This window comes from Vombatus ursinus, unplaced genomic scaffold (assembly GCF_900497805.2).
Source record: "Vombatus ursinus unplaced genomic scaffold, bare-nosed wombat genome assembly UNPS02014798.1, whole genome shotgun sequence".
NCBI lineage: Eukaryota > Metazoa > Chordata > Mammalia > Diprotodontia > Vombatidae > Vombatus > Vombatus ursinus.
In genome coordinates this window covers 1,642,207-1,668,819 of record NW_020954576.1, presented here as the reverse complement: position 1 = coordinate 1,668,819, position 26,613 = coordinate 1,642,207, and the positions used below count along the sequence as shown (strand labels likewise).

General features: G+C 46.4%; 1 protein-coding gene across 2 annotated transcripts; it reads left to right on the top strand.

The window, feature by feature from the left end:
* Positions 1–1,523: 1,523 nt before the first annotated feature.
* LOC114050061 (atrial natriuretic peptide receptor 1-like) lies at positions 1,524–24,763 on the top strand. 2 transcript variants are annotated; one of them, XM_027871609.1, is made up of 22 exons: positions 1,526–2,812; positions 3,661–3,860; positions 4,297–4,410; positions 5,022–5,157; positions 6,013–6,104; positions 7,778–7,913; positions 10,565–10,649; positions 12,748–12,868; positions 15,832–15,906; positions 16,079–16,156; positions 16,451–16,555; positions 16,769–16,840; positions 17,186–17,342; positions 17,713–17,868; positions 18,351–18,519; positions 20,777–20,923; positions 21,857–21,980; positions 22,205–22,273; positions 22,735–22,909; positions 23,100–23,198; positions 23,820–23,911; positions 24,111–24,763. In XM_027871609.1, exons 1-22 carry the CDS (start codon positions 2,107–2,109, stop codon positions 24,171–24,173), a joined length of 3,171 nt encoding a protein of 1,056 aa, XP_027727410.1. In that variant the 5' UTR covers positions 1,526–2,106; the 3' UTR covers positions 24,174–24,763. The 2 variants fall into 2 exon arrangements, with proteins under 2 accessions (XP_027727411.1, XP_027727410.1); XM_027871610.1 differs by lacking the exon at positions 20,777–20,923 and having other exon boundaries at positions 1,524–2,812.
* Positions 24,764–26,613: the final 1,850 nt, after the last annotated feature.

Sequence of the window (26,613 nt, the reverse complement as noted above, 5' to 3'; positions counted from 1 at the left end):
GGTCAACTTTGAAATATCCGTGGGACATCCAGATGGAAGTGTCCAGCAAGCTGCTGGAGATGGGAAACTGGAGCGGGAGCTCAGCAGAGGTGAAAAGTCGGATACTGCTGGCGGGGGGTGGGGGGTGGAGGGTGGGGGGCGGAGGGCGGGGAAAGGAATAACTCATTACTAACCTCCGGCAATTACTAGTTAGTGTGGGCTTACATTCTTTCCGTCTCAGTTTCCTCACCTCTAAAATAGATATGATAGCATTCACCTCTCGGGGTGGTTATAAGGATCAAATGAGATAATATGACCTAATATTTGCGAAGTTCTTTGCAAACGCTTAAAGGGTTATGGAATTATTTATTTATTTATTTATTCAGTTATTTATTAATTCATTCATTTATCTTTATCTATTTATCTATTTATTTGTTTGTTTATCTATTTATTTGTTCATGTATTCATTCATTCATTCATTCATTCATTTTTTATTTTTTATCGGAAACTGGCCTGGGGCACCTGAGGGACGTTTGTTGTTGCTCTGCCAGGCTGGAGTCGGGAACGTCAGTGACGACCACTGACCACTGGGGGGCAGAATGACTCCACAGTTGTCCGGACTGCATCCAGTCATCCAGGCTGAGATCCCTCCAGTCCCTTAGTCATGTCGCACACCCCGCACCCCGCCCTGCCTCCTCGCTCTTCCACCGAAGGCTTCAGCTCCTCCTAAACCCCGACGGGCGCTCGCTCGCCCTCAGGCCACATCTTCTAGGAGTTGGGATGAGATCCAGAAGCTTTGCTGCCCCAGTCCGAGTAAGGGAGGGAACCTTCAAAGACCCCCCGGTGGGGTACGGTCTTCACCGAAGCTCCCACACTGGGGGATCTGTATGCCCATCAATCCCGGGTGCTCCGTCTCCATCTCTCTCCTCCAACGTAGGAACCCGAGCGACCTAGAAATTCTCACTTTGTTCCTTGGGCAAGTCTTTTCACGTCTCTGGGCCTCAGTTTCCTCAACTGTAAAGTGAAAGGGTTGAACTTGACGGCTTCTGAGGTCTCTTCCAGCTCTACTCCTAAGACTATGATCCATCTCCCATGGCTCAGTCCTGGAGGGGAAATCACATACAGATGGAGAGCCTGAACTCCGGATTCCCAGCTCAACTCTCACCCTCTCTTCCCCTTCTCATTCTCCAACTCAACATTCCCATAAATCTAGCCCACCCCCGCCTCCAATTTTATCCTTGCAGATTCTCAAGTAAGCAAATGCTTCTCTCACCAGATGTTACAAGGTGGAAGGGAAAGGAAGGATAAGAGGAAAAGAGGGAGGAAGGGGACACAGCTGTTAGCGCACACACGCACACGCACACACAAACACCTCTTCAACAAACTTCCCGTCCTCTAGAAAGGCTTTCTCGCCGGTACCAGATCCCCAGGGGAGGAAGGGGACACAGAGGTAGGAGTGGTTAGAGGGACACCAAAGAAGAAGGGGAGGTGAAAAGACAGAGGCTGCCAGATTCCGGAGAGGAAGGAGTTAACGATCCCGGGATTGGCTCTTTTGTCACTGAGTCGGAGAGGGAAGAAGGGAGGGCTCCGAGTGCCTTAGGGTTCCAGGTCCTTCCTAGTCCCCTTAGGACAGACGGAGAGTTTGGCTGGACAACCCCTCTGCCCGCTGTGGCACCCTAGATCACAGACGCGCGCGCGCACGCTCACACCCCTCCTCCTTCCCTTTTCCCTTCCTTTCTTATCTTTCTCACTTCTCTCACCAGCACACACACACACACACACACACACACACACACACGCACACACGCACACACGCACTCACGCACGCACTTTCATACACTTTCACTCTCGCCCTCTCACCCACCTGCCCTCCTGCACCCTCCTTCTGAGACACGCTTATTCCCTGGCACACTAGCACTGTCTTCCCCTTCTGCTCACTCTCGCCCCTTCGAATTCGTCTTGTTCTCTTCCGGACAGAGGGGACACCCGGGGCCCAGGCGTCTCCCTGTTCCCCTCCCCGGAGATGGACACGATGCCTCACTGAGAGGGAAGAGGTTGCGTGGGGAGGGGAGGAGAGGGGAGGTGGTTGGGCGCTCTCTCTCTGCCCTGTTCTCTCCAGCTGAGGCAATGCGCGCCCCGAAGTGCCTCTCGGGCGCCCTCCTCCCCTTCCTCGTCCAGTTCGTCCTCCGGGGGTGCCAGGCAAAGAACCTGACAGTGGCCGTGGTTCTGCCAGTGACCAACACCACGTACCCATGGTCGTGGTCGCGCGTGGGGCCGGCGGTGGAGATGGCGTTGAAGAGGATGAACGAACGGTCGGACCTGCTGCCGGGCTGGACCGCGGTGCACCAGCTGGGCAGCAGCGAGGACCCCCAAGGGGTGTGCTCCGACAGCTGGGCACCCTTGGTTGCGGTGGACCTCAAAGTGGAATACAACCCGGCTGTGTTTCTGGGGCCAGGCTGCGTGTACTCCGCAGCTCCTGTGGGCCGCTTTACCGCGCACTGGAAGGTGCCGATGCTGACCGCCGGGGCGTCCGCTCTGGGCTTCGGCTCCAAGGACGAGTACGCCCTGACCACCCGCACCGGCCCGAGCCACGTCAAGATCGGGGACTTCGTGGCCACGCTGCATCAGGAGCTGGGCTGGGAGCGCCGCACACTCTTGCTCTACAACGACCGTCCCCCGGTCGGGGATGACCGGCCCTGCTTCTTTGCCATCGAAGGGCTGTACGTTCGGCTCCGGACCCGACTCAACATCACCGTGGACTACCTGCAGTTTGCCGAGGGTGACCTGGAGCTTTATAGCGCACTTCTGCGGGACGTTCAGCAAAAGGGCAGAAGTAAGGGGGTATTCTGAGACACCATGGGAAGAGCCCCCTCGGGAATGGGAGGCCAGCTTTGACCCCTACATCACCACTCCTACACCCTCAGGATCCCTCAAGCTCCCGACACATAAGGGCCTCCATCTCACAACCATAGTTTGCAGCCGCTGGCCCTTTCCCTTCCCTTCACCCTTCTTCCCCGTTCGACCTCCTCACCTCTCTTTCTTACATTGCTTTTTCTGTTCTACTCCTGTTTCTCCAGATCTTTCTCTCCCTTTCCTCTTTTCTTCTTTTCTCACCTACTTTCCTCCCATTTTCAACTCCTCATTCCTTCCCTGCTTTCCTATTTCCCCATCTTTCCTCTTGTCACTCTGTGTGGATTATGTCTTCTATCCTCATCTACTCCTTTCTTCCTCGAGTTTGTCCAACTCTCCCATACTCCCTGTTTTCCCCATTTCCCTTTTCTCCTCTCTTTCCACCCAGTCTTCTGACCACCTCTCTTCCAATACTCCCTGGACCCTCTGTCTTTCCTGGTTATCTCTCCTTTCTCCACCACAGGTTCAGTTTCCTCTCTCCTTTTTCAATTTCCACTTTCTCCTTCCCACCTTTTCTATTGTTACTTTAGTAGTGGGGAGGTCAAAGAGTCCTTGTTGCCTTCATCTCAACTTCTTCCTGTCCTCCTTCCCCTGCCATAGCCCAAGCTGAACCTGGAGATACTGCTTACCTGGGGTGGGGAGAAGACTCTAAAATAAAGGATTCTCTTTCATGTCTCTTATTACTTCCATCGCTTCCCTCCTTCAGCCCCGAACTTCTCCATGAAATTCCGTTCCCCCGCTCATCTGACTCCTTCTTGTTCTCTGCCACAGTCATCTATATCTGCAGTTCTCCAAACACATTCAGAGACCTGATGCTCCTGGCCCAAGAAGCAGGGATGACCAGGGGAGACTATATTTTCTTTTACCTCGATGTCTTCGGGCAGAGCCTGCAGGATGGGCATAGCCCTATCTCTGGAAGGCCATGGCAACAGGGGGATAGGTATGATGCCATTGCCCGAAAGGCCTTCCAGGTGGGTATCCCAAAGTCCTGGTTAGAACCTACCTCTTATTGTATGATGCTATGCTGAAAGCTTATCCTTCCTTTTGTTTCCTTGGTCCTTGACACACTTCCAGAATGGGAATGAGGTTGGGGGCAGGTTATCAGGGAGTTAGAGGATGTATGCAGAGGAGATGGATTGATGGCTGTAGTTAGGGCTTGAGAGCCAAATGGATGACAAGTTAGAGGAATGAGGTAAGTCTGGAGCTCAGAGGTGCCTCAGGGTAAGCAGGAGTTTGGATAACTCTCTGTCAGTTCTTTTGCTTCTGAACTTAGGACTTTAGACTGACCAAAGAGAAACAAAGAAACCCAAGGGTGTGATCACACTATCCCTGGGAATGAGAGCCCTGTAGTCTAGCACTTTCAGCTGTACCCCTTATAACTTTCCTCTCCTCCTGCCCCATGGCCAGGCTGCTAAAATCATCACATATAAGGAGCCTGATAATCCTGAGTACCTGGAATTTCTGCAGCGGGTCAAAGATTTAGCCCAGAAGAAATTTAACTTCACGGTGGAGGATGGGCTGGTAAGGAAGCCCCACTCTGGCTCCCAAGATAGTGTCCAGCATCACACACCCCTGCCCTAGTGTTACCAACTCATACACAGCATACCCACCGCCCTTCCCATTACAACCCTCCCAACCCACATGAGTGCCATGCTTCCATCCTAATGCCTTTTGCTTTGTCCTTTTCCGTGTTTTTGCTCTACTCACTGTGCTCTATAGAATGCAAGTAGGCTGTTTGAAAGTAGAGACTTTCTTTTTTTCTCTTTGTATCCCAACCATCTAAAACTGTCTAGTGCATTTCCCATATTGGTTGCTTAATATTTGAACTGTATTGTAGCCCTGTTACCCCTACACACTGTGCCCTCCCTTCACATTCCTTCCCACCACCATATCGCTTGCCATGGTCTTTTACTGTAACAACCACCATATCTCTTCTTATTCTTCTTGGTGCTCCTGATCTCTTCATTACCTATCTAGGCATCTCCTCCTCTATTGCCCAGGTAGTGTCTCCTGCCTGTTCCTGGTCCCTGCTGATCTCTACTTTCTGTTACCACCCTCTTATGTTCTCACCCAATGTCCTCCCCCAGCCATCTGAGATAAGATGCCCCCTTACCACCACCCCTCCCCAACAGGTGAACACCATTGCAGCCTCTTTCTATGATGGGCTTCTGATCTATGCCCAAGCAGTGACCGAGATACTGGCCAGTGGTGGTTCAGCCACTGATGGAGAAGCTGTTACAAGAAGGATGTGGAATCGAAGCTTCTATGGTCAGAGCCTTGGGAGTTGGGGTGTGTGTATGTGTGTGTGTGTGTGTGTGTGTGTGTGTGTGTGTTGTGTGTGTGTGTAAAACAGATGGACACCATGATGTAAAGGAAAAGAAAGACATTTGAGGGGATTCAGGAGCTCCTAGAAGCTTCAGCCTGGAGGGGACCTTGAGAAGTTATCTCAATCAGCGCGTAGCCTTTATTCTTTAATTATATACCACAAGGAAGAACTCATCCTCCATTTAAAGCCCTTTTCCCCATCTCTTGGATGAGGACTCCATAGCTTTCATCAGGTCTCTATCCCACTGTATCCTACATTTCCATAGGAAACACATATAGATAGATAGATATAGATAGACATATATATGTATGTATGTATATGACTTTATATAGATATGATTCTATATATAACTATATATACGTATATGTATATATGTATGAGAATTCTGTTGTCCTGTGGTTACTTCAATACTTTTGTTCAGAGCACAGGGATACTTTTCTGTACTTGTTTATTATATGAGGACGGTGGGAGATTGGGGAAGGAATATAGAGAGTCAGAGGAGTCAGAAGTGGAAATAGCACCCAAGAGACTTGGGTTCAAGTCTTGGCTTTATTACTTACTAGTTGTACAACTCTGGAGAAATCATTAAATCTCACTTTCCTTACCTATAAAATAGGATGATGATCTTTTTGCTACCTATCCCATAAGGTTATTGAGAAGAAAGTATTTTATATACCCATAAAGTGCTAAAGACATGTGAATGGATGTGAATTATAAGTAGAAGTGCCTGGACCTTCCCCACCTCTCAGGACATACATCCCTTCCCTCACCCTTCACTCTATCCCTGCCTGTCCCAGGTGTTACAGGATACCTAAAAATTGATAGCAATGGTGACCGGGAGAATGACTTCTCTCTCTGGGACATGGAGCCTTCCACTGGTATTTTCAGGGTAAGTTTGTGGGGATGAGGGAGAATACCATCAACCCTGCCTGACAACACTATTAGATACTTGCCCTAATTCACATCCCAAAGTAGTGTCAGGCTATCTGTCACTCAATAGTAGCTGCCCTAAACATTATCTAATTTGCTTTTACAATTGGGGGGGGGGAAGTCATTGATATCTTTTGTTTTGCATCATCCTTGTTTCCAAATACATCCCTCTCCTCCCCTTCCCCATTAAGTCATTCCTTGTAATAATGAATAAAAAAGAAAAAAAGAGCAGCTGAACAAAATTAATGCATCATCAAGTGTAATCATGTACACAATGTTCTACACCCATAGTCCTCTGCAAGGAAGGGAGGGCAGTGCACTTTTATCACATTTTCAAGATCATGCTGCATTGTTATAATTACACAACATTCAGCTTCTTCTTGTTATTTCCATTTCCATTGTTGTCATTATGTATATTGTTCTGATTCTACTTCCACAATTGTATCAGTTCATATGAGTCTTCCCACACTTCTCTAATTTCCTCATTTTCGTCATTTCTTAAGGTACAATAATATTCCATGTGCATACCACAATTTGTTCAGCTATTCTTCAGTCAATGGGCAGCTAGCTATATTTTTTCTAATACTTTGCCACCACAAGAAGTGCTGCTATGAATATTTTGGTTTATATGGGACCTCTGTATTCCTATATCTGTTTTTTTGTTGTTGTTGAGTCATGTCCCATTCTCTGTGACCTGATTTGGGGTTTTCTTGGTGAAGATACTGGAGTGGTTTGCCATTTCCTTCTCCAGCTTATTTTACAGATGAGGAAACTGAGACAAACAGGATTAAATGACTTGTCCAGGGTCACACAGCCAATAAGTATCTGAGGCTGGATTTGAACTCAGATGTTCCTGATTCCATGTCTGGTGCTGTATCCACTGCACCACCTAGCTACCATCTATATCTATAGCTATAGCTATATCTCTCTTTCTTTCTTTGTATCTCTATCTCTATATATCAAACACTGATATAAAGATAGAGACATAGCAATCATAGCATATAGTATCAAAGTACATAGCAATGGTATCAAAGGGGTCAAAGGATATGAACATTTTATTGACCTTCTTAACATAATTCCAAATTGTTTTTCAGAATGGTTGGTGATTACAGCTTTACCAACAGTATGAGCTAATTTTCATTTAAATTTGTTTGACAATCTCTTCTGCCCTAGTCAGGAGTCCTACATTCCAGTCCTGACTCTGCTACTTACCTACTAGCTGTGTGACCCTGTACTTGAACCTTTCCAAGCCTCAGTTTCCAAATCCCTAAAATAGGATAAGAATATTTACATTAATTACCTCACAGAGTTGTTTGTAAGAAAATCCTTTGTAAATCTTAAAGCACATAGAAATGTGAATTTTTTGGTTAATGTAACATCAATAGCCAAAGGTGTTTAAAGTACCCAAAGATTTTAAGAAGATCCTGCACAATATTTTCTTTGTATCTTTCCCCATTTAATCAAGCAAATAATTAATTGATTGTCCCAGGATTCAAGGTGAAAGAAGACAATGCATGGTTGGGCAGAGGTTTGGGGTGGAGTGACGAAGTCTGGGGACAACTTTCCCATGTTCAGACCTGACCCATCATTTTTCTTTCCATGCCTTCCTCTCTTCCCCTATCCCCACCCCAGGTTGTGCTTAACTACAATGGGACAACCCAAGAGATGGTTTCTGTCCATGGACGTGAACTGTACTGGCCCCTAGGGCATCCCCCTGTGGATGTCCCTCCATGTGGCTTTGATGGCAGGGATCCTTCCTGCAGCCAAGGTAATTCCTTCTTACTCCTCGGGTTCTCAACTCTAGAATCCACCTGCCTATGAACCCTCTGGGATCTGGGAGAGGGAAAAGAAATGACCTCTTTCACCCCATTTCCCTAACAATTTTTTTTTTTGGTGAGGCTATCGGGGTTAAGTGACTTGCCCAGGGTCACACAGCTAGTAAGTGTTAAATGTCTGAGGCTGGATTTGAACTCAGGTCCTCCTGACTCCAAGGCCAGAACTCTAGTCACTGCTCCACCTAGCTGCCCCTCCTTTCCCTAACTTTTAGGAAGTCCTTCCTATTCACATAAACTGGAAGTCATCAGCTCCCACAAGTTCAACGATCATCTCCATGTATAGGACTCCCTAATTTAAGTATCCAATCCTAAATTTTCTTCTGAACTCCACTGCCATATCTGTGACCTGCCGGACTTTACTGAGGTAGTGGACTAAAGTGGAAAGAGCATTGAACTTGGAGTAATGAAACCTGAGTTCAAATCCTGCCCACTACCTGGGTGACCTAAGTCAAGTCACTTAACCTTTGTCTTAAATTCTTGTAAAACGAAGGAATGTGTTGGACTGGACGACCTCTAAATTCCCTTCTCCTCTAGACCTCTGGTCCAATGGTTTCCACACTGGTTGTCTTATAGGCATCTCAAAACTCCAGTTGCCCCAAACAGAATTCATTATAGCTTTCACCAAACTCATTCTTCTTCCAAAATTCCCTATTTCTGGTAAGGACATAACTGTAGCCTTCTAACTGGTCTCTACCTCTAGTCTCTTTGCAATCCAACCCATCCTCCATTCAGCTACCAAAGTGGTTTTTCTAAATAGGTTTGACCGTGTCACCCTTCTGCTCAATGAGCTCCCGTGGCTCCGTATTAACTCTGGATTCAACTATCAACTCCTCTGTTTGGCATTTAAAACCCTTCATAACCTGACCCCTTCCTGCCTTCCTAGTGGTCTTCTCTTTACTCCCTACCGTGCACTCCACAATCCGCACAGTCTACAATCCACTGACCGTGATACTCCATCTCTCACCTCTGTGCCTTTGCACGGATGTTCTCCATGACTAGAATGCTCTGGCTCTCCTTCATCACCTCCAGCTGGGTTTCTCTAGCCTCCTTCAAGACTCAGCTCCAATTCTATCTGCTTCAGGAAGCCTTTACTGGACTTCCCCAGCTGTTGGGCCTGCCCAGCTCTCTTCTGAATACATCTTGTATGCACCTTATTCACACATCCTCTCCCCCATTAGAATGTGAGCTCTTTGAGGGTAGGGACTGTTTTCGCTTTTCTTTGTATCCCCAGTGCTTAGTGCAGTGCCTAGGCATCAGGAGCGCTCGATAAATGTTTTTTGCCTGCGGGCCTGCCTATTCATCAATAACCCAAGTATGCAACCTTGGAGTCTTCCTTGACTTTCTCCCTCATCCCCGTATCTACCAAGTCGTCAAGCCTTGTCAACTCCAGCTCCACGATATTTCCCATTTCTATCCCCTGTCTTTCATCACGTGGATTCTACTCCAGCTCAAACCAATCCTTACTTCCAGACTCTCTATATTACACACAGCTGCCTAATTGATAGTCCTAAAACACAGACCATACTGTATTATTCCCATACTAAAAAAACATTGTTGTTATTGGTCATTTGTTATTGTTGTTTCAGACTCTTTGTGACCCAATTTGGGGTTTTCTTGGTAAAAAATATTGGAGTGGTTTGCCATTTCCTTCTCCACATTATTATTATTATTATTATTATTATTATTATTATTTTACAGATGAGAAACTGAGACAGACAGGGTTAAGTGACTTGCCCAGGGTCACACAGCTAGTAAGTGTCTGAGGCCAGATTGGAACTCAGGAAGATGAGTCTTCCTGATTCCAAATCCAGTGCTCTATTCATTGTGCCACTTCGTTGCCCTGTATATAGTTTAAAACCTTCAGTAACTCCCTGTTACCTCTAAGATAAGGTACAAAATCCTTAGCCTGGCATTCAAAGCCCTTCACATTCCGGGTCCTATCCACATACCTCTAGTCTTATTTTATATTGCTTCCTTTCAAGCTCTCTCCATTACCATCGAACTGCCCAGCTACCTTTTCCCCAAACACAATATTCCATGGGAGGTGGTATGGCATTGACTTTGAAGTCAGAGATCCTGGGTTCAAATCCTGCCTCAGACATATACTGTTTATGGACTGTAGCAAGACACTTAGCCTCCCCAGATCTCAGTTTCCCCATCTGTAAATCAGATGGTTGAACTAGATGGTCTCTAAGGGTCCTTGTCCTCTCTAGATCTGTGATCTCTCAGCTCTATATCTTTGCATAGGTATAGAATGCATGCCCTCCTTACTTCCACCTTTTAGAATCCCTAAGTTTCCATCAAAACATAGTTTAGATGCTACCTCCTCCATGAAACCTTTCCTGGTCCTTCTTCTCCCCACCCCCATGATAGTTCTCTCTCCTTGAGGTTACCTTATATATGTGTTGCATTTACTTTCTTGTATACTTCAGTGGAATATCATCTGCTTGGCCAGCAAGGACTATTTTAATTTAAGTTTCACTTTCCTAGTGCCTTTCACATTGCACATAGTAGGTGCTTCATACATTTGTGATTGAATTGTCATCTAACCTGAGCATCAACTCTTTCTGAATCTCTATGGTAGCCTCCCTTTCTACTCTGGAAGTCCTGGCCCTGGTGGGAAGCCTCCTGCTCTTCAGCATCCTGATCGTGTCCTTCTTCATATACAGGTGAGCAGAGAGGAGCCCTAATGCTGGCAGAATGTGTAGTACAGCTGAGGCTGAAGGGTCTGGAGAACAAATTGAAGGGCCAATTGACTCAGGGTTCCAGGGCAGGAGACGAAAGGGCTTGAGGGAACTGGGGGTGTCTGTGGGAGAGAGAGAGGGTTAAGAGGGAGTATCTTGGCTGCAGGGCCCACACAGAGAGAGGGGATCAGGATGTAACTTGCCCAAGAGCCAGCTCACTTCATGCTCAAGTACAGAAACCATGACATTTAAAAAGTTCAAGAGACATAATTTCTGGGTAATTAGTCATTTTATTAATAATGCTAGCAAGTTATTAATGAAATAGGTCAGTGGCACTCTCAAATGACACAGTCCCCTCATGGTTGTGGGCTCTTAGTTTATATGCCCTTGGAAGAGTAGGTGTTCCTGATGATGGAAATCAACTATGATTGGTTAATAATTGATGAGAAAATGAATATCACAACAAGATGTGGGCTCATCCTGATGTGGTTTAGGGGTTCAACGACCCCTCAAGAACTGAAGTACAGGACAGGGTGGTCTGGAATTAATTCACAGACTCAAGCAGTCTTCCAGTCAGGTGGCAAAAAGTTTATTGTAATGCTACTATGGTGGGCAGAGCTCCTTAGGGAACTTGCAACCTAACAGGAATGATGCTAAAGCTTATATAGGAAAAGTAGTGGACTGTGTAGCAAATATTCTAATTAGATAATAACATACAACCTTGGTCTGGAAACCGGGAAGGGAGATTCCTAAGGGCTGTATTTTTGATCTATTATGTCTGTAACAAGAGAGTTGATGTCTATAACTTGACCTCTGTATTATACATGATAACTATGGGAATCAGTACACGATAATTTTGTTGATACAAGATAGTACAAGGAAAATTCTACAGAGGTCAGCTTGTTCTTGTAACAGGGAGAGAGAGTTTGCCTCACTGGGCCCACTCGTAAGTTATTGCCAGAGATAGGGTCTTTGAGCTAGGGAGAAAATTGTCAGGAATGGTGTTTTGAAGCTAGGGAGAAATATGGTCTTGGAACTGGGGTCCAAGTACAAGCACCCCATCAATACTATCACCCAGGTCTTGATTAAACAGATTTCTCAATTTCCACATCGCCTGCCTAACAAAAGGGAGAATCTACATTTTGCCAGACTTGTATGAGTAAACACAAAAAGTAGCAATCTCTTTAGCCTAAACTTAGAATTTCTTTTACTGTCTTTGATTAGATCTTTAGCCTGAGTAAGTCTTTGAGAAAGATTTCCCACACTGGTTGATTTCTGGGTGAGGAAGTAGAACAGGGGAGAAGCCTTGGCCCTGATTCAACAGTTACTTATTAATACAAGAGAGAAATAATCATTTCACTCACCTGGTTCTCCCATCGGGGTTCAGCATGACCTGTAGGAGAGTGGGGAGGTAAACAAGGAAAAATGAGGAGGAGGAAAAGCGTTTAGGACTCTGGGAAAAGGAGCATAGAAAAAAGGGAAGGAGAGTGAGAAGGAGGCTAGAGAAATTGGGGGAGGTATTCTTAACCCTTTTTGTGTCCTAGACCCCTTCAGCAGCCTGATAGAGCCCATAAAACCCTTCTCAGAATAATACTTTTAAATGCATACAGTAAAAGACATAGGATTACAAAGGAAAATAATTACATTGAAATATAATTATCAAAATCTTCAAAAATTCACCAACCCCCTGAAATCTATTCACAATTCTCTATGGGCTGAAGAACCCTTGGTGCAGTAGAAAGATCACTGATATAGAGACCAGGAGACATTAGTTCAGATTCCAGCTCTGACTTTTATTAACTGTGTAACTGTGGGAAAGTCATTGTATTTTGAAGAAACTCAGTTTCCTCATCTGTAAACTATGGATAATAACACCTCCTCTACCCACCTTACAAAGTTGTTGGGAGGAAGATATTTTTCAAATCTTACAGGTCTCTAGAAATATAAAATATCATTATTCAATACTCAGAAACAGTCGAGGCAAGATATAATATCCTAACAAAGGGAAGACTCAGGAGAGCATGGCATCCCCCCAGTCTGAGTGTGTGGTTCAGCGCGTTTCAGGGCCTCTCTTTACCCCCAGGAAGCTACGACTGGAGAAGGAGCTGGCATCAGAACTGTGGAGGGTTCGATGGGAAGACGTACAGGCCAGCAGCCTTGAGAGGGCCCTCCGAAGTGCAGGAAGCCGTCTAACTCTGAGTGCGGTAAGCAAGGGGGGCTGCTTGCCCCACGGAAGAGTGGTGGCCCTGGGGACCTCAATGCAAGATTCTGAGGACAGGGGAAGAAGGCTACAGCTCAGAGGAGGGCGGGAGCTTCAGCAGGGCAAAGGTTGACTCTGAGGCTTTTAACTAGTCATTTGGTTTGGTTTGGTTTTGTTGAGGCAGTCAGGGTTAAGTGACTTGCCCAGGGTCACACAGTTAGTAAGTGTCTGAGGCCAAATTTGAACTCAGGAAGATGAGTCTTCCTGACTCCAGACCTGGCACTCTATCCACTGCGCCACCCAACTAGAGACATTTGGAAAGGGGCTAGGGGTAAATTTTAGAGGAATTTCAGTATGGAGAAAAGGACTCTGGGGCCGGTTTCATTGGGATCTCTGCTGCTTATTATTGGTGTGAGGTAACTCACCTCTCTAAAAATCAGTTTTCTCATTTTAAAAATGAAGGGTAGCCAGGCATGATAGCACATGCCTATATTCCCTGCTGCTGGTTAGGATAAAGCCAGTGAATCATTTGAGCTTAGAAGTTCTGGACTGATAATATAACATGACACAACACAATACAACATAATATAATATAATATAACATAACATAATATAATATCCAATAACATAATGTGATATAACAATAGTTAGCATTTATATAGTACCTACTATGTGCCAGGCATTGTGCTAAGCACTTTACAAATATTATCTCCTTTCATCCTCACAACAACCTGGGAGGTAGGTTCTATTGTTATCCCCATTTTATAATCAAGCAAACTGAGGCAGACAAAAAGTGACTTGCCCAGGGGTCACACAATTAGGAAGTGTCTGAGGCCAGATTTGAACTCAGGTCTTCCTGACTCCAGGCCCATTCATTCACTGGTCACCTAGCTGTCTTGAGGCAATAGAGCTTCAGTAGGACTCAAGCTGCCTGGGTATCCATACTAAGTCTCTCATCAATATGGTAAACTCCCAGGAGAAGGGGGCCACCAGACTTCCCAAGGAGGGACTAATCAGCCCAGGCCAGAAAAAGAACAGGTCAAAGCTTCTGTGCCCATGACTGGTGGAATCAGGCTTGTGAGGACCTGATGCATTTCCAGCCTGGGTGAGATGGGAAAATCCAATCTAATTAAAAAAAAGGGTTGGGGGAAGAGTTGAAATACCTGCCTACCTCACAGGGTTGTTTTGAATATCAAATGATGATTCATCTCCATCAGCCCATAACTGAACAGGAATCCTCCATCCTGGCTTCCTTCAAGTCTCAATTAAAATCCTACTTTCCCCTGGGAAGCCTTTCCCAATCCCTCTTACCTCTAGTGCCTTTCCTCAGTTGATTATTTCCTCTGTATTCTGTCCATAGCTACTTTGTACATATTTCTTTGCTTGTTGTCTCCCCCATTAGATTGTAAGCCCCTTGAGGGCAAGCACTGTCTTTTGCCTTTCTTTGTATACCCAGCACTTTGCACTGGGCCTGACAGATAGTAGAAGCTTAATAAGTTGACTGCCTGGCTGACAATATCCCATTCAGTTTCCAATTGAAAAATCTCAGGTGAAGCAACATGACTAATAGAGATATACATTTTACATGATTGCACATATATAACCTATATCAAATTGCTTACTGTCTTAGGGAGGGAGAGGGGAGGAAGGGAGAAAATTTGGAACTCAAAATTTTATATAAAAATGAATATTAAGAAAAAATAAACTCTTAAAATAAAATGTATTAAATATCTTGAAAAAAGAAAATCTCAGGTGAAGGGGGGCTCAATCCTTCCCAAGGCCATTCATTTCCTTTTGGACAGCTCCAATCATAGGAAGTTTTTGTTCGTTTTTTTTTTTTTAAGTGAGGCAATCTGGGTTAAATGACTTGCCCAAGGTCACACAGCTAGTAAGTATCAAGTGTTTGGTCTAAGGCCAGATTTGAACTCAGGTCCTCCTGACTTCAGGGCCGGTGCTCTATCCACTGCACCACCTAGCTGCCCTGTTTGTTTTGTTTTGTTTCTGATCTCAAGCTAAGACCTGTCCTCTCGTGGCTCTTAGTTCTGCCTTCTTGGACCTTCTTCCGTGTGATAGACCTTCAAATAATAATCAGTCAATCAATAAATTTTTATTAAGTTCCTATTATGTGACAGACTATGTTAAGTGCAGGAAACATAAAGAAGAAGTGAAACAATCCCGTTCCCAAGGAGCTTAGCAAGAAGACAGTTTTCGCAGACCCCAAGCCTTTAATTCTCCAGGCTAAACATCCCCAGTTCCATCGCCTGGTCCTCATAGCTTGTGGCTTCCGTTTCTCTCTCCATTCTGATCGCCCTTCTCGAGATGTGCTCCAGTCCATCAATGTCCTGTGACAAAGTTGGCACCCAGGATTGATTACCATAGTCTAGCTGTGGTCTGATGTCAAAGGCAGACTATCGTGGGACTATCACTTTCCTTGTTCTCAATCCTCTACCTCTTTTGATACAGACTACATCCAACTTTTGGGGTTGCTGTGTCCTACCCGGTTTTGAGACCTGGCTGGTTTAATATCTAACTTGCTGCGTGACCTTTGACAAGTCATTCAACATCTCTGAGACTATTTACTCACCTATAAAATGGAGTTAATGATAGTCAAGTTGCCCTGCCTGCCTCAAAGAGTCATTGATAGTGGGAGGAATGAAACCTTAGTATCCTGCTTTATTTTCACCACTTTTTTCAATGTTTTTCCCTTGGGCCCAGAGGGGGAAAAAATTCAATGAGAAAATAAAACCACATTAGAGTTCTCCTAGACCATACAGGGATCCAATGAGATAACGGATGGGAAGACACTAACTACATAGGAGAAGTGGACCAGGGCAGGAGTAGACAGGACTGGAATGGTAATAACTAGGACTGGAGGGATTGGGATGACCAGGATGGAACCTGGAGAGGGAGTTTGCCCTTTGTGGGTTTAGAGCTGATCACTCTTGACATGCATATACATTCCTGCAGAGAGGATCTAACTATGGTTCCCTGCTGACCACTGAAGGCCAGTTCCAGATTTATGCCAAGACGGCCTATTACAAGGTAGAGGGCCTGGGTTGTGACCCCTGGGATCTCTGCTTCCTGGGGACTAGAGTGGAGGAAGATTGGAGTTCTTTGGCTGGGGCATTGGATAGGGGAATCAGTTGGGGCTGGCAGGAAGGAGGACGGGGGACCCATAACCTATCTTATACTAAATTTCCTTTTCTTTGTCCAGGGCAATCTTGTGGCTATAAAACATGTGAACCGGAAGCGCATTGACCTGACCCGAAAAGTCCTGTTTGAATTAAAACATGTAATATGGGGTGGGGGAGCTAGTTATTAGGAAGGAAATCCTAGGGAGGATATGGGAGAGGTGCCTAGTGGAAGGGGTTGGGTTTGGCACTATAGGGCTTTCTGGGAAATGGAGATCCAGAGATCATTGGAAGAGAGATAGGAGAGTCATAGGAAAGTCACCTATTTAGTGGGAGATTGGCAAAGACTGAGAAGTATAGAGGGACCATGGAACTTGCAGGGACTAGATGGAAAGGGAAGCTGGCTTGGGGGGAAGAGAGACTCCAGTAGCATTTTTGCTGTTACTTACCTCCAGATGCGAGATGTACAGAATGAACACCTAACAAGATTTGTGGGTGCTTGTACTGACCCTCCCAATATCTGTATCCTCACTGAATATTGTCCACGAGGGAGCCTTCAGGTGAGAGGGCACAGGGAAAGGAGGGGACGTGGAAAGGATGAATGGTGGAGATGGATGAAAACCCAACATCCAAGGAGGACAGAGTCAGAATGGGGGATTCTGCATGGGATGGAGGATGACGAGGAGGTGGTTCCATGATGGGAGGCAGAGTTGGGGAATGATGTGGGCAAATAGGCTGACTTTCTCAGGCTTCCCTGGATGCTCACCCTACAGGATATCTTGGAGAATGAGAGTATTACCTTGGACTGGATGTTCCGATACTCACTCACACATGACATTGTTAAGGTGTGTCCCCATGCTTCATTTAAAGAGGAGGAGGTATGAAGGGGAATGAGAGTAGGAACAGTAGGGTTGCTCTCAGCTGTGGTATAATGGGAAAGAACATTGCATTTGAAGTCAGGAGAGGAGAAGACCAGGATTTAAATTTCTGTTCTTCTACTGATGGGCAAGTGCTTCCTCGGTAAAAGGAGAAGTTGAATTAGATAATCTCTTAGGTCCTTCTCAAATGTAAGATTGTATGACCCTATATTTGGGGATCCAATTCAATTCAATAAACATTGAAAAAGGGCAAATGGAGTTAGACTCTGGGAATACAAAGAGAGCTCACCTCCTTGCCTCTGCCCATCCCAGGGAATGCTATTTCTGCATAATGGTGCCATTTGCTCCCATGGGAACCTCAAGTCATCTAACTGCGTAGTAGACGGGCGCTTCGTGCTCAAGATCACAGACTATGGATTGGAGAGCTTCCGGGTGCCAGAGCCAGAGCACAGCTATACTCTCTATGCCAGTGAGACCTTGCCCTTAAGTGCTTGACTCTAGCCTTAAGAATATGAATGCCCTCTAAGTCAAGGAGATTGACCACTGACTTCTGATGACCTTGTCTAAGTAACTACCCTCTCTGAACCTCAGTTTCCTCATTTGTAAAATGTAGAGTTGGACTAGATTACCTAAAATATCTTTTGACCTCAGGTGTGAGTACAATCACAGATTGGATGCTAGTGAGTTAAACTGTTGACCCATGATGACCCCAGCCCTCTTCATCTATGAAAGTCAAAACCCCAACTCCTATGACCTAACCCCAATGTCTCCCCCTTCATTCCTAAGCTGTGGAGGGCCTCTGTAACCACCCTCTGTGACCTTTGACTTCTGACCCCCAGAGAAGCTGTGGACAGCCCCTGAGCTACTTCGAATGGCAGCCCCTCCTGCCCAGGGCACCCAGGCAGGTGACATTTACAGTTTCGGGATCATCCTTCAGGAGATAGCTCTTCGAAGGGGGGTGTTCCATATGGAGGGAATGGACCTCAGTCCCAAAGGTGAAAAGACCACCTTTTTGCTATGTCTTCCCATCCCCACACTCAGCCCTGGCACTGACTTTAGCCCCAAGGGAGATATTCCTTCCCCTGAAAGATAAAAAAAAGGAAAGAAAGAAAGAAAGAAAAATTGTCCAAATCTCCTTTCTCTGATTGATCTCAATTCCAAGGAGAGAATCCTCAGATTTTCCCCTAATACTCAATGTCCTATCATCAGCTTTCTTCATCCCTTCATCTCTCCTCTATACATCCAGAGACTGATTCACCTTCAATTTAACTCCTAACCCCTCAGCATCTTTTCCATGGGCTACCTACTCTAACTCCTTGGCCCCAGACCCTTGAATATGCTGTCCTCCCTTACCCATGATACCACCCACCCAGGGCTATGCATTAAGCCCCCAGAAAGTCCTGTCTCATGTCCACCAGCCCACAAGGTCGTTCCCTGGCTGAAAGATACTCCTTCCCCGCTCCAATCATTTATGCAGAAATCATCGAGCGCATAGTCCGAGGGGAAGAGCCCCCATTCCGGCCATCGCTGGCCCTTCACTGCCACCTGGAGGAGCTGGGGCAGCTGATGCAGAAGTGCTGGGCTGAAGACCCCCAGGAGCGTCCCCCCTTCCAGCAGATCCGCCTCATGTTGCGGAAGTTCAACAGGTCTTCACTTTCCCAAATACACACTCTGTCCCCACCCCTCAGCCTATCGCTTCTTGCCAGCTCTGTCTCTCATCCATTTCTCCTAGTCCTATTCTGTCCATTATCCCCTTTCACCCTCCTCCTTATTCATTTTATTTCCATCCTTCTTTTCCTCCATCCTTCATTCCTCCACCTGTTCATCCTCCCTCCCCCTATTTCTCATTCTCTTCTCCATCCCTTTCCCTTTTTCCTCCCCATCCCTCCTCTCCCTTCCCACTTTCCCCCCATACCCTTCCATCCTTCTCCTCCAACTCCCATTTACTCATCCCTACCTATATCATAGGGTTGTTGTGAGGAAAACACCTTACAAAATTGAGAAGCGTATTAAACGTTGCTTTATTATCTCCTCTTTCTTTTTTCCTCATTCCTTAAAGAACTACATAAACATCAGTTATGATTGCCCCCCCATTCCATCTCCTACTATCTCCTCTATCCCTTCCATCTTCCCTCCTCCTTTATCCCCTTCCGTTCATCCTCTCCTTTCCTCCTCTCTCTCTCCTCCCATTCCTTTCCACTCCCTCTTACTCTATCCCTCCTCCTCTTGAATTATTACTCCTCTTCCACCTAGCATTAGCCCAGGTATGTTGTGAAGCTCAAATCAGATAATGGATATAAAGCACTCTGCAAACCTCAAGACATTATATAAATTCCAGTTATAATAACAAAAATAATTATTATCATTATTATTGTTGTTAGCCTGTAATCACCAGGCCTCCAGTCTGACAATAACTTCATTTCCCAAGCCTTCTACTTCAACCCTGCTGAGCCCAAGCAATGCTTATAGACCAATACAGAGGTATGCTGATAAATGTTTAACAACCAGGCTATCCTGGAAAATAAACAAACCCATCTATGCACATACTTTGAAATCTAATGTGCATTAACACTTTTTCAAGCCTAGACAATCAACAACACAATGAATCAAGCCAATTTGTAGCAATTGCCAATTTCTGAGGTATAAATGCCAACACTGAAAATTTCACAATTTGAGTCAGCACTAGCTCCAACACACTCTTGTATGACCTTTTCTACTCCCTTCTACCCTTTTCCTTTTTAAATTGATGGCTTTTATCTTTATATCACAGTTATTTTTTACCACCACCCTCTAGATTGAACCCTCCCTTCTGACAATGGAAAATAATTTAGCAAAATATATGATACCAAGTCTTTTTCTGACAACATATCCAATATTCTGCCCTAGTAGTCTCTGTTGTGAAGGAGGAGGTATATTTTATTATTCTCCTTCAGGACTTTCATTATTTTTTTCCTCATTATTCTGAGTTCAGCTTCCTTTTTGTGATCTTTTCGTTTATCTTGGCGTCATTATCACGTATATCGTCTCTCACGTCTACCTATTTTGCTGTGTATCAGTTGATATAAATCTGCCCATGTTTCTCTGAATTCCTCACATTCTGCATTTCTTGCTACAAAAGAATACTCAATTCGTAAGTCATAGTTTTTTCAGCCATCACCTACTTTGTTTCCAGATCTTTGCTATCACAGAGTGCTGCTATCAACTTAGTTTATTTTGGACTTTTGTTTCTGTCCTTGGAGTATATGCCCCAGTAGTGGGATTTCTGGGTCAAAGGGTACGAATGGTTTCAGCACTTCTTTTGCATAAATACAAATTGAAGTCCCAAATGACTAGACCACTTCACAACTCTATCAATAATGCATCATTATGCCTGTTTTCCCATGGCCCCTCTAACGTGGATTTCTCGTCTTTTCTCGTCTTTGCCAATTTGTAGCACATTTGATGAAAACTCAGAATTGTTTTAATTCACACTTTTCTTACTGTCACTCCTTTGGAGCATGTTTTCATGTGGTTACAGTCCTCCTTTCCTTCATCTCCCTCTCCCTCCACCCCTCCTCTTTCACTGCCCTTCACCTCCTACTTTCCTCCTCCCCTCCTTCCTCATAGTTCTCTTCCTCCATAATCCTTCACCCACCACCCACCGCCATCTCAGTCTATCCTGTAGGCTGCTCTATCTCAAACCCTATCCCAGATTCCAGGTGTGGTAGTGGGCTGGCATTAAAGGCTTCTGGGTGTTTTCTCCAATGCTGATGGGGTTCTTGGTAAGTGGTAGAAGAGGTTGGACTCCAGTTCTTTACACACCCCTACAAACACACACACACACACACATAAAGTTCCTTTGCCCTTTAACCTCAAGCCTTCCTCCATCCCTCACCCCCACCCCCTTTCCTGTCCTGTACCCAGGGAGAACAGCAGCAACATCCTAGACAACTTGCTTTCAAGAATGGAGCAGTATGCCAACAATCTGGAGGAGCTGGTGGAGGAGCGAACGCAGGCCTACCTGGATGAGAAGCGGAAGGCTGAGGCCCTGCTCTACCAGATTCTGCCCCAGTACTTGCCTTGGGATTGCCAGTGTCCTCTCAAATTCTACCCCTGTAGAACCTCTTTCTTTCTTTCTTTCTTTCTTTCTTTTTTTGGTTAGGCAATGGGGTTAAGTGACTTGCCCAGGGTCACACAGCTAGTAAGTGTCAAGTGCCTGAGGTCTGATTTGAACTCAGGTCTTCCTGACTCCAGGGCGCCACCTAGCTGCCCCTATAGCACCTCTTTCTTCACTCCCTCTCGGCCTAATAGCTGTGGTTGCCTACTATAGGATCCCCAGTACTTAGCACAGTGCTTAGAGATCATCTACGTAAGTTAAAGCATGCTGTCTGTATACATGTTGGCTATCATCATCACCACCATTATTATTTTTTTTTGAGGCAATTGGGGTTAAGTGACTTGCCCAGCATCACACAGCCAGTAAGTGTCTGAGGTCACATTTGAACTCAGGTCATCCTGACTCCAGGGCCAGTGCTCTGTCCACGGTGCTACCTACCTATCCCATACCATCATTATTATTGATAAATAGCCAGCATAATAATAATGGCATTTATATGGTGTTTTAATGTTTTCAAAGTGCTTTACAAATGTTATCTCACTTATAAATGCTTGTAATGCATTTATTCATTCCTCCAAAGCACTGATTACCCTCAGGCTCCCCTCATACCTATTTAAGAATCCCCTCCATTTTCCAGGAATCTCTCTTCCTCCCTACCTTGACTCTCTCTTGACAATCTGACTTCCCTTCTCATTCCTGTCATCAATGCCACTCCCCAGGATCTCCTTCACATCCCTAAGACACCACATGGTTCCTTATCTGCTCAATTTTGCTCAATAAGCTCATTGAACAAGTGCCTTGTAGACAAGGCACCGCACATACCCAACCCGCCTCCTGCCCTCACCCACTAAACACAACCCTTTCTCCCCTCTCTCCTGCTCCCTCAGCTCAGTGGCAGAGCAGCTGAAGCGAGGGGAGACCGTCCAGGCTGAGGCCTTTGACAGCGTCACTATCTACTTCAGCGACATTGTCGGCTTCACGGCTCTGTCTGCAGAAAGTACTCCCATGCAGGTGAGTAGGATCCCAGGGACCAGGCTGGTAGAAGGACCAACAGCCCAGGAGTGTCCATGGAGATAAAACCCACTGAGGCTTAGTGTACCCCAGCCTGGTGGAGAAGAGCTTTCCCCCAGGGCCTTTTCCCTATTTTTCCACCACCTTGTCCCCAGACTTTCTTTCTCTATCAATATTTCCCACAGCAAAAATTCCCTTTCTTGATACTTGGCTTGCCTTCCCAGGTGGTGGCCCTCCTTAATGACTTGTACACCTGCTTCGATGCTGTGATTGACAACTTTGATGTGTACAAGGTGACCAGACTGGGAATGGGGGAAGGGGGGAGGGAAAAGAAGAAGAAGAAACAGTGACACAGAGTCCAAGAGACTGAGAGAGAGAGAGGAAGGAAAAGGAAGGAAGGAAGGAAGGAAGGAAGGAAGGAAGGAAGGAAGAAATAGGGTAACTCAAAGAGTGACACAGAAACAGACACAGGAGATGGAAATAGGATAAACATGACAGACACATAGATTGACTGCGTCAGAGTGGGGCTGGAGGTGGCCCAGAATGAACAGTTTGGGAAGCACCAGGGAAGTCAGAGCCTCAATTAGGACAAGGTCATTGGAATTTTGCCCAAGGGTGGAAAATTTAAAGGGCACCCATATATCATCCTAGAGCACATTTCCTTCCCCTTCAAGCCCCTGACACAAAAATTTCCAGCTATGGCTCCAGGTGAGGGTCCCATTCTACTTGTCCTTCTCCCATTTTCTGGTGGCAGGTAGAGACAATTGGAGATGCATACATGGTGGTATCTGGGCTCCCAGTGAGAAATGGGCGCCTCCATGCCCCAGAAGTTGCCCGGATGGCTTTGGCATTGCTGGATGCCGTTCACTCCTTCCGCATCCGCCATCGACCCCAGGAGCAGCTCCGCCTGCGCATTGGCATCCACACAGGTAAAAGTGTCTCTGCCCCTGAAATGCATGGACTTTCTTCCCCATAACTCTAGCTATGGTCTCTCCTATACTGGCCTTTCTGGGTCCTGCCTCTGCTTTTCTCTGAGGTAAGACAACCTTCTTTTCGACCTCAGCCACCATCCCCATTACCATCTGCCACACTTACCCCATTTGTGTCCCTCATAACCAGGTCCAGTATGTGCTGGAGTAGTAGGGCTGAAGATGCCTCGTTACTGTCTCTTTGGCGACACCGTCAATACTGCGTCTCGAATGGAGTCCAATGGTGAAGGTAGGGTATCCCTGCTTTCTTACCCCGCCCCCCAGCTCCTGCTAATTCTTGGTTCACCTTGCTCTCCACCAAACGCCTCTCCTCACCCTCAGGCTCTTCCCTACTGAGGGGCATTCACCTTACAAAGGCTGGGCAACACAAAATAATATTTTCTTAAAAAAACAGTGAAATTAGAATTAAGAGACCTGGGTTCAAATGCCATTTCAGCCACTAACTACTTGGACGAGTAATTTCTCCTTGCTAGCCTCTGTTTCTTCATTTGTAAAAAATGAGGGCCACAGTGGAAGGAGCAGGGGCCATAGGTTCAAATCTCAACTCTACCACTTACTCCCTGTTGGACCTGGTGTGAATTGCTTAACCACTCTGGGCTCAGTTTCTCCACTTGTAAAATGAAAGGTTACATTAGATGACCTTTATGGACCCTTCTGGCTCTGTGATCCTATGAAGAAGACATGATTTGAACTGGGCTGTGAAAGCAGGGTAGAATTTGGAGACAGATCTTATCCCTGGATCTCTCCTGCCTCCAAGAATCCCAAGACCTCTTTCCTTAGTCCATTATGCCCAGTTTGAGCTCCTCTCCTTCCCCTTTGATCTGCCTTCCTTTGCTTATTCCTTCCCCAGCCTTGAAGATCCACATGTCTTCAGATACCAAGGCAGTCCTGGAGGAGTTTGGTGGCTTTGAACTAGAACTTAGAGGGGATGTGGAAATGAAGGTACTAATTCCTCTGTCCCCCAACCTATTATCCTCTTTCCCTTTCCCTTGGGTGCCCTCCCTAGTACCTGCCCCACCCCCAGTAACTGTACCTCCATCCCTTACCTCGTGTGGGGTTCTTAGAACAGCCATGACAACATTTGTGCCACCCTCATCACCCTGTCAGTCCCCAACTCTAATCTCTTTCTTTCCCTGCTCAGGGTAAAGGCAAAGTCCGCACATACTGGCTTCTGGGAGAAAGGGGAAGCAGCACTCGGGGCTGATATGCCCTTCCTATCACCCCCAGTGTCCAGACTCAAGATCAACATACCCCTGCTAGAGAGCCCCACCTTCACCATGGAATGCAATGGGGGATTTGGACAGCTCAGGTTTGCAGACCCCAATGGGGGTGATACCAAGGTTCTGGAAGAGGACCAGAGTCTGGGGATAGCATGAGGCTACAAGATTGGATAAGATAACCATGCTGGCACATACACATGCACACACATGCACACATGTATTCTCTACCCTGGCCCATGCCAACATCCTTGGATGAAGACCTTGGATGCCTGAATCCTTCTCTCCTCCATCCCATCTCTCCTCCCCCATACCCTGTGGCTCTTTAGGGGGAGTGGAAGGGAGGGGTACAGCTGCCCCGGTGAAAGCACAGACTCTGGACTACTGAAATCAGGCTCAGCATGGCTGGAGTGGGTGCCAGCTTCACCCATCTACCATCAGATACAGAAGGTTGAGCTGGAAAAAAGAAAGGAACAGAGTGGTAAGGTTGGGAGGGGGTGAGCTTTGCGGGGGAGGGGTCTCCACACCCAGCTTCTACTGTGAGCAGATGACAGATCATTAAAGTCTTTATTCCTGAGGTAGCCTCTTTTCTTGGGCAGGGACACTCCATATAGCATGTATGTTCATGTACATGTATGTACACGTTTGTGGAGCATGACAGGAAAGAAGAGAATGTGTTCCTACCTTAGCATTGTGGTCCCTATTGATTCATTGCAACTGGGGCCTTTTTTTTTTTTCCCATTTTGCTAGGCAATGGGGTTAAGTGACTTGCCCAGGGTCACACATCTAGTAAGTGTCAAATGTCTGAGGCTGGATTTGAACTCAGGTCCTCCTGACTCCAGAGCCAATGCTCTATTCACTGCAGCAACCTAAGCTGTCCCGGGGCGCTTTGAGAAGGCTGGGGTTGATTATTGATTAGATGGAGTGGTTGATTTCCATTTTGTTGATAATCTGAGTCCCTCATTTGTTCTGCCTCAGTAGAAGACTCTAGGAGGGAAAGGTGGCCAGGACTAATTTAGGAGACTCACACAAATGGATCCCCCTTTTTTGGGGGGCGGTACAGGAAGTAGAGACAGGATCTGTGATTTCACTAATATAGGAACTCCCAGTGGATACTCCTTTTACCTATGCAAGTGGTCAGCACCTAAGTAATTTATGGTCTTGGAGAATTGCCTAGAGCACCACACAGAAAGGTTATGATTTGACAGAGGACACACAGCCATCATCCTCAGAGGGAGGATTTGAACTCAAAACTTCCTAAATCTGAGGCCAGCTCTCTATCCACCACTCCACGGCTTCTCCTTATTTGTTTGTTTGGGCCAAAAATTTTAATGATCTAACAGGTGGAAACCATTGCCTTTATTGAGGTTTTTGGTGACCTCAATCCAGATTACCCAGTCCCCTTCAACCCCCCCCCCAAAACCATGAAGATGGAAGAATTAATTATAGCCAGAAAATTCTTTCTCAGTTTCCCTGAGTGAGCAGCCCCTGTGGAAAAGAAAGTGTGTGGGAAGGGTAAGAGTTTATTTTTAGAGAAATTGGGGTTCCTGCCTTAGGGTGCCTCCAGGAGCTAGGACTGGGGAGTTGGCTGGGCCTCCTCGCCCAGGCTAGGTTGAGCTGGGTGGAGGGCCTTCCTTTGCTGTCTCTCTTCCTTGCCCTCCACCCTCCCACTCCTCCACACACACACTCCTGGGCTGGGCCCCAGCAGGAATGCGGGGGAGAGGTGGCTGCTGCTTCACCTCCCCCATTGGGGAAGGAAAGAGGGAGACATGATTTCAATGCCATCCATCAACCGCAGACAGGTTCCCGCCCCCGTGCTCCCCACGCCTCTTCCTGCAAGTCCCCGCTCCAGTGGGACTTAGGGCTGAGTTGGAGGCACAACAGAGGAGAAGGGACTCTATAAGGGCAGGGTTACCCAGCTATGAAAGAGTGCAGATGGGAGGAGGATAGAGGGGGAGTTCCCCAGTGGGAGTTCCCCCAGCCATCCAATGGACTTAAAGTTCTATGGTGCTTTCCCGCATGACCTGCATCACAAGCTTTTCCTGACTCTGCCCCTCGTCCCCCCCCACCCCAGCAGGGCTGTCTCCTGACCACTTGGCTGGTCCTTCTTCCCCCATCAGAATTCGTTGGGGGAAGAAAAGAGAGAGGAGACAATATAACTAAGCCCCTTCACCCATTATATCATGGCCTAGTGTCACTGCAGAGCCCTGAAGCGGGCTGATGACGGCTGTCGTGGGAACAGCATACCCAACTGACTGGTGGTCAATGAGGGCCATGACCCAACTCCCTAATTTTCCTCCTGTCCCCTAGCACCTCTAGGAAGTGGCAAGAGGGAAAACCCAGGGCAGGAGACTGCCCGCATGGGGGTAGGTGAAGAGGGTAGAGCGAAGGGGACTGGAGAGACAAGGGGTGTGGAGGGGTGGGGAC

Coding starts and splice junctions, on each gene's coding strand:
- LOC114050061 (XM_027871609.1), top strand. CDS start 2,107: ATGCGCGCCCCGAAGTGCCTCTCGGGCGCCCTCCTCCCCTTCCTCGTC. Junction 4,411..5,021: donor TCACGGTGGAGGATGGGCTG/GTAAGGAAGCCC, acceptor CCTCCCCAACAG/GTGAACACCATTGCAGCCTC. Junction 21,981..22,204: donor CAGAAAGTACTCCCATGCAG/GTGAGTAGGATC, acceptor TTGCCTTCCCAG/GTGGTGGCCCTCCTTAATGA.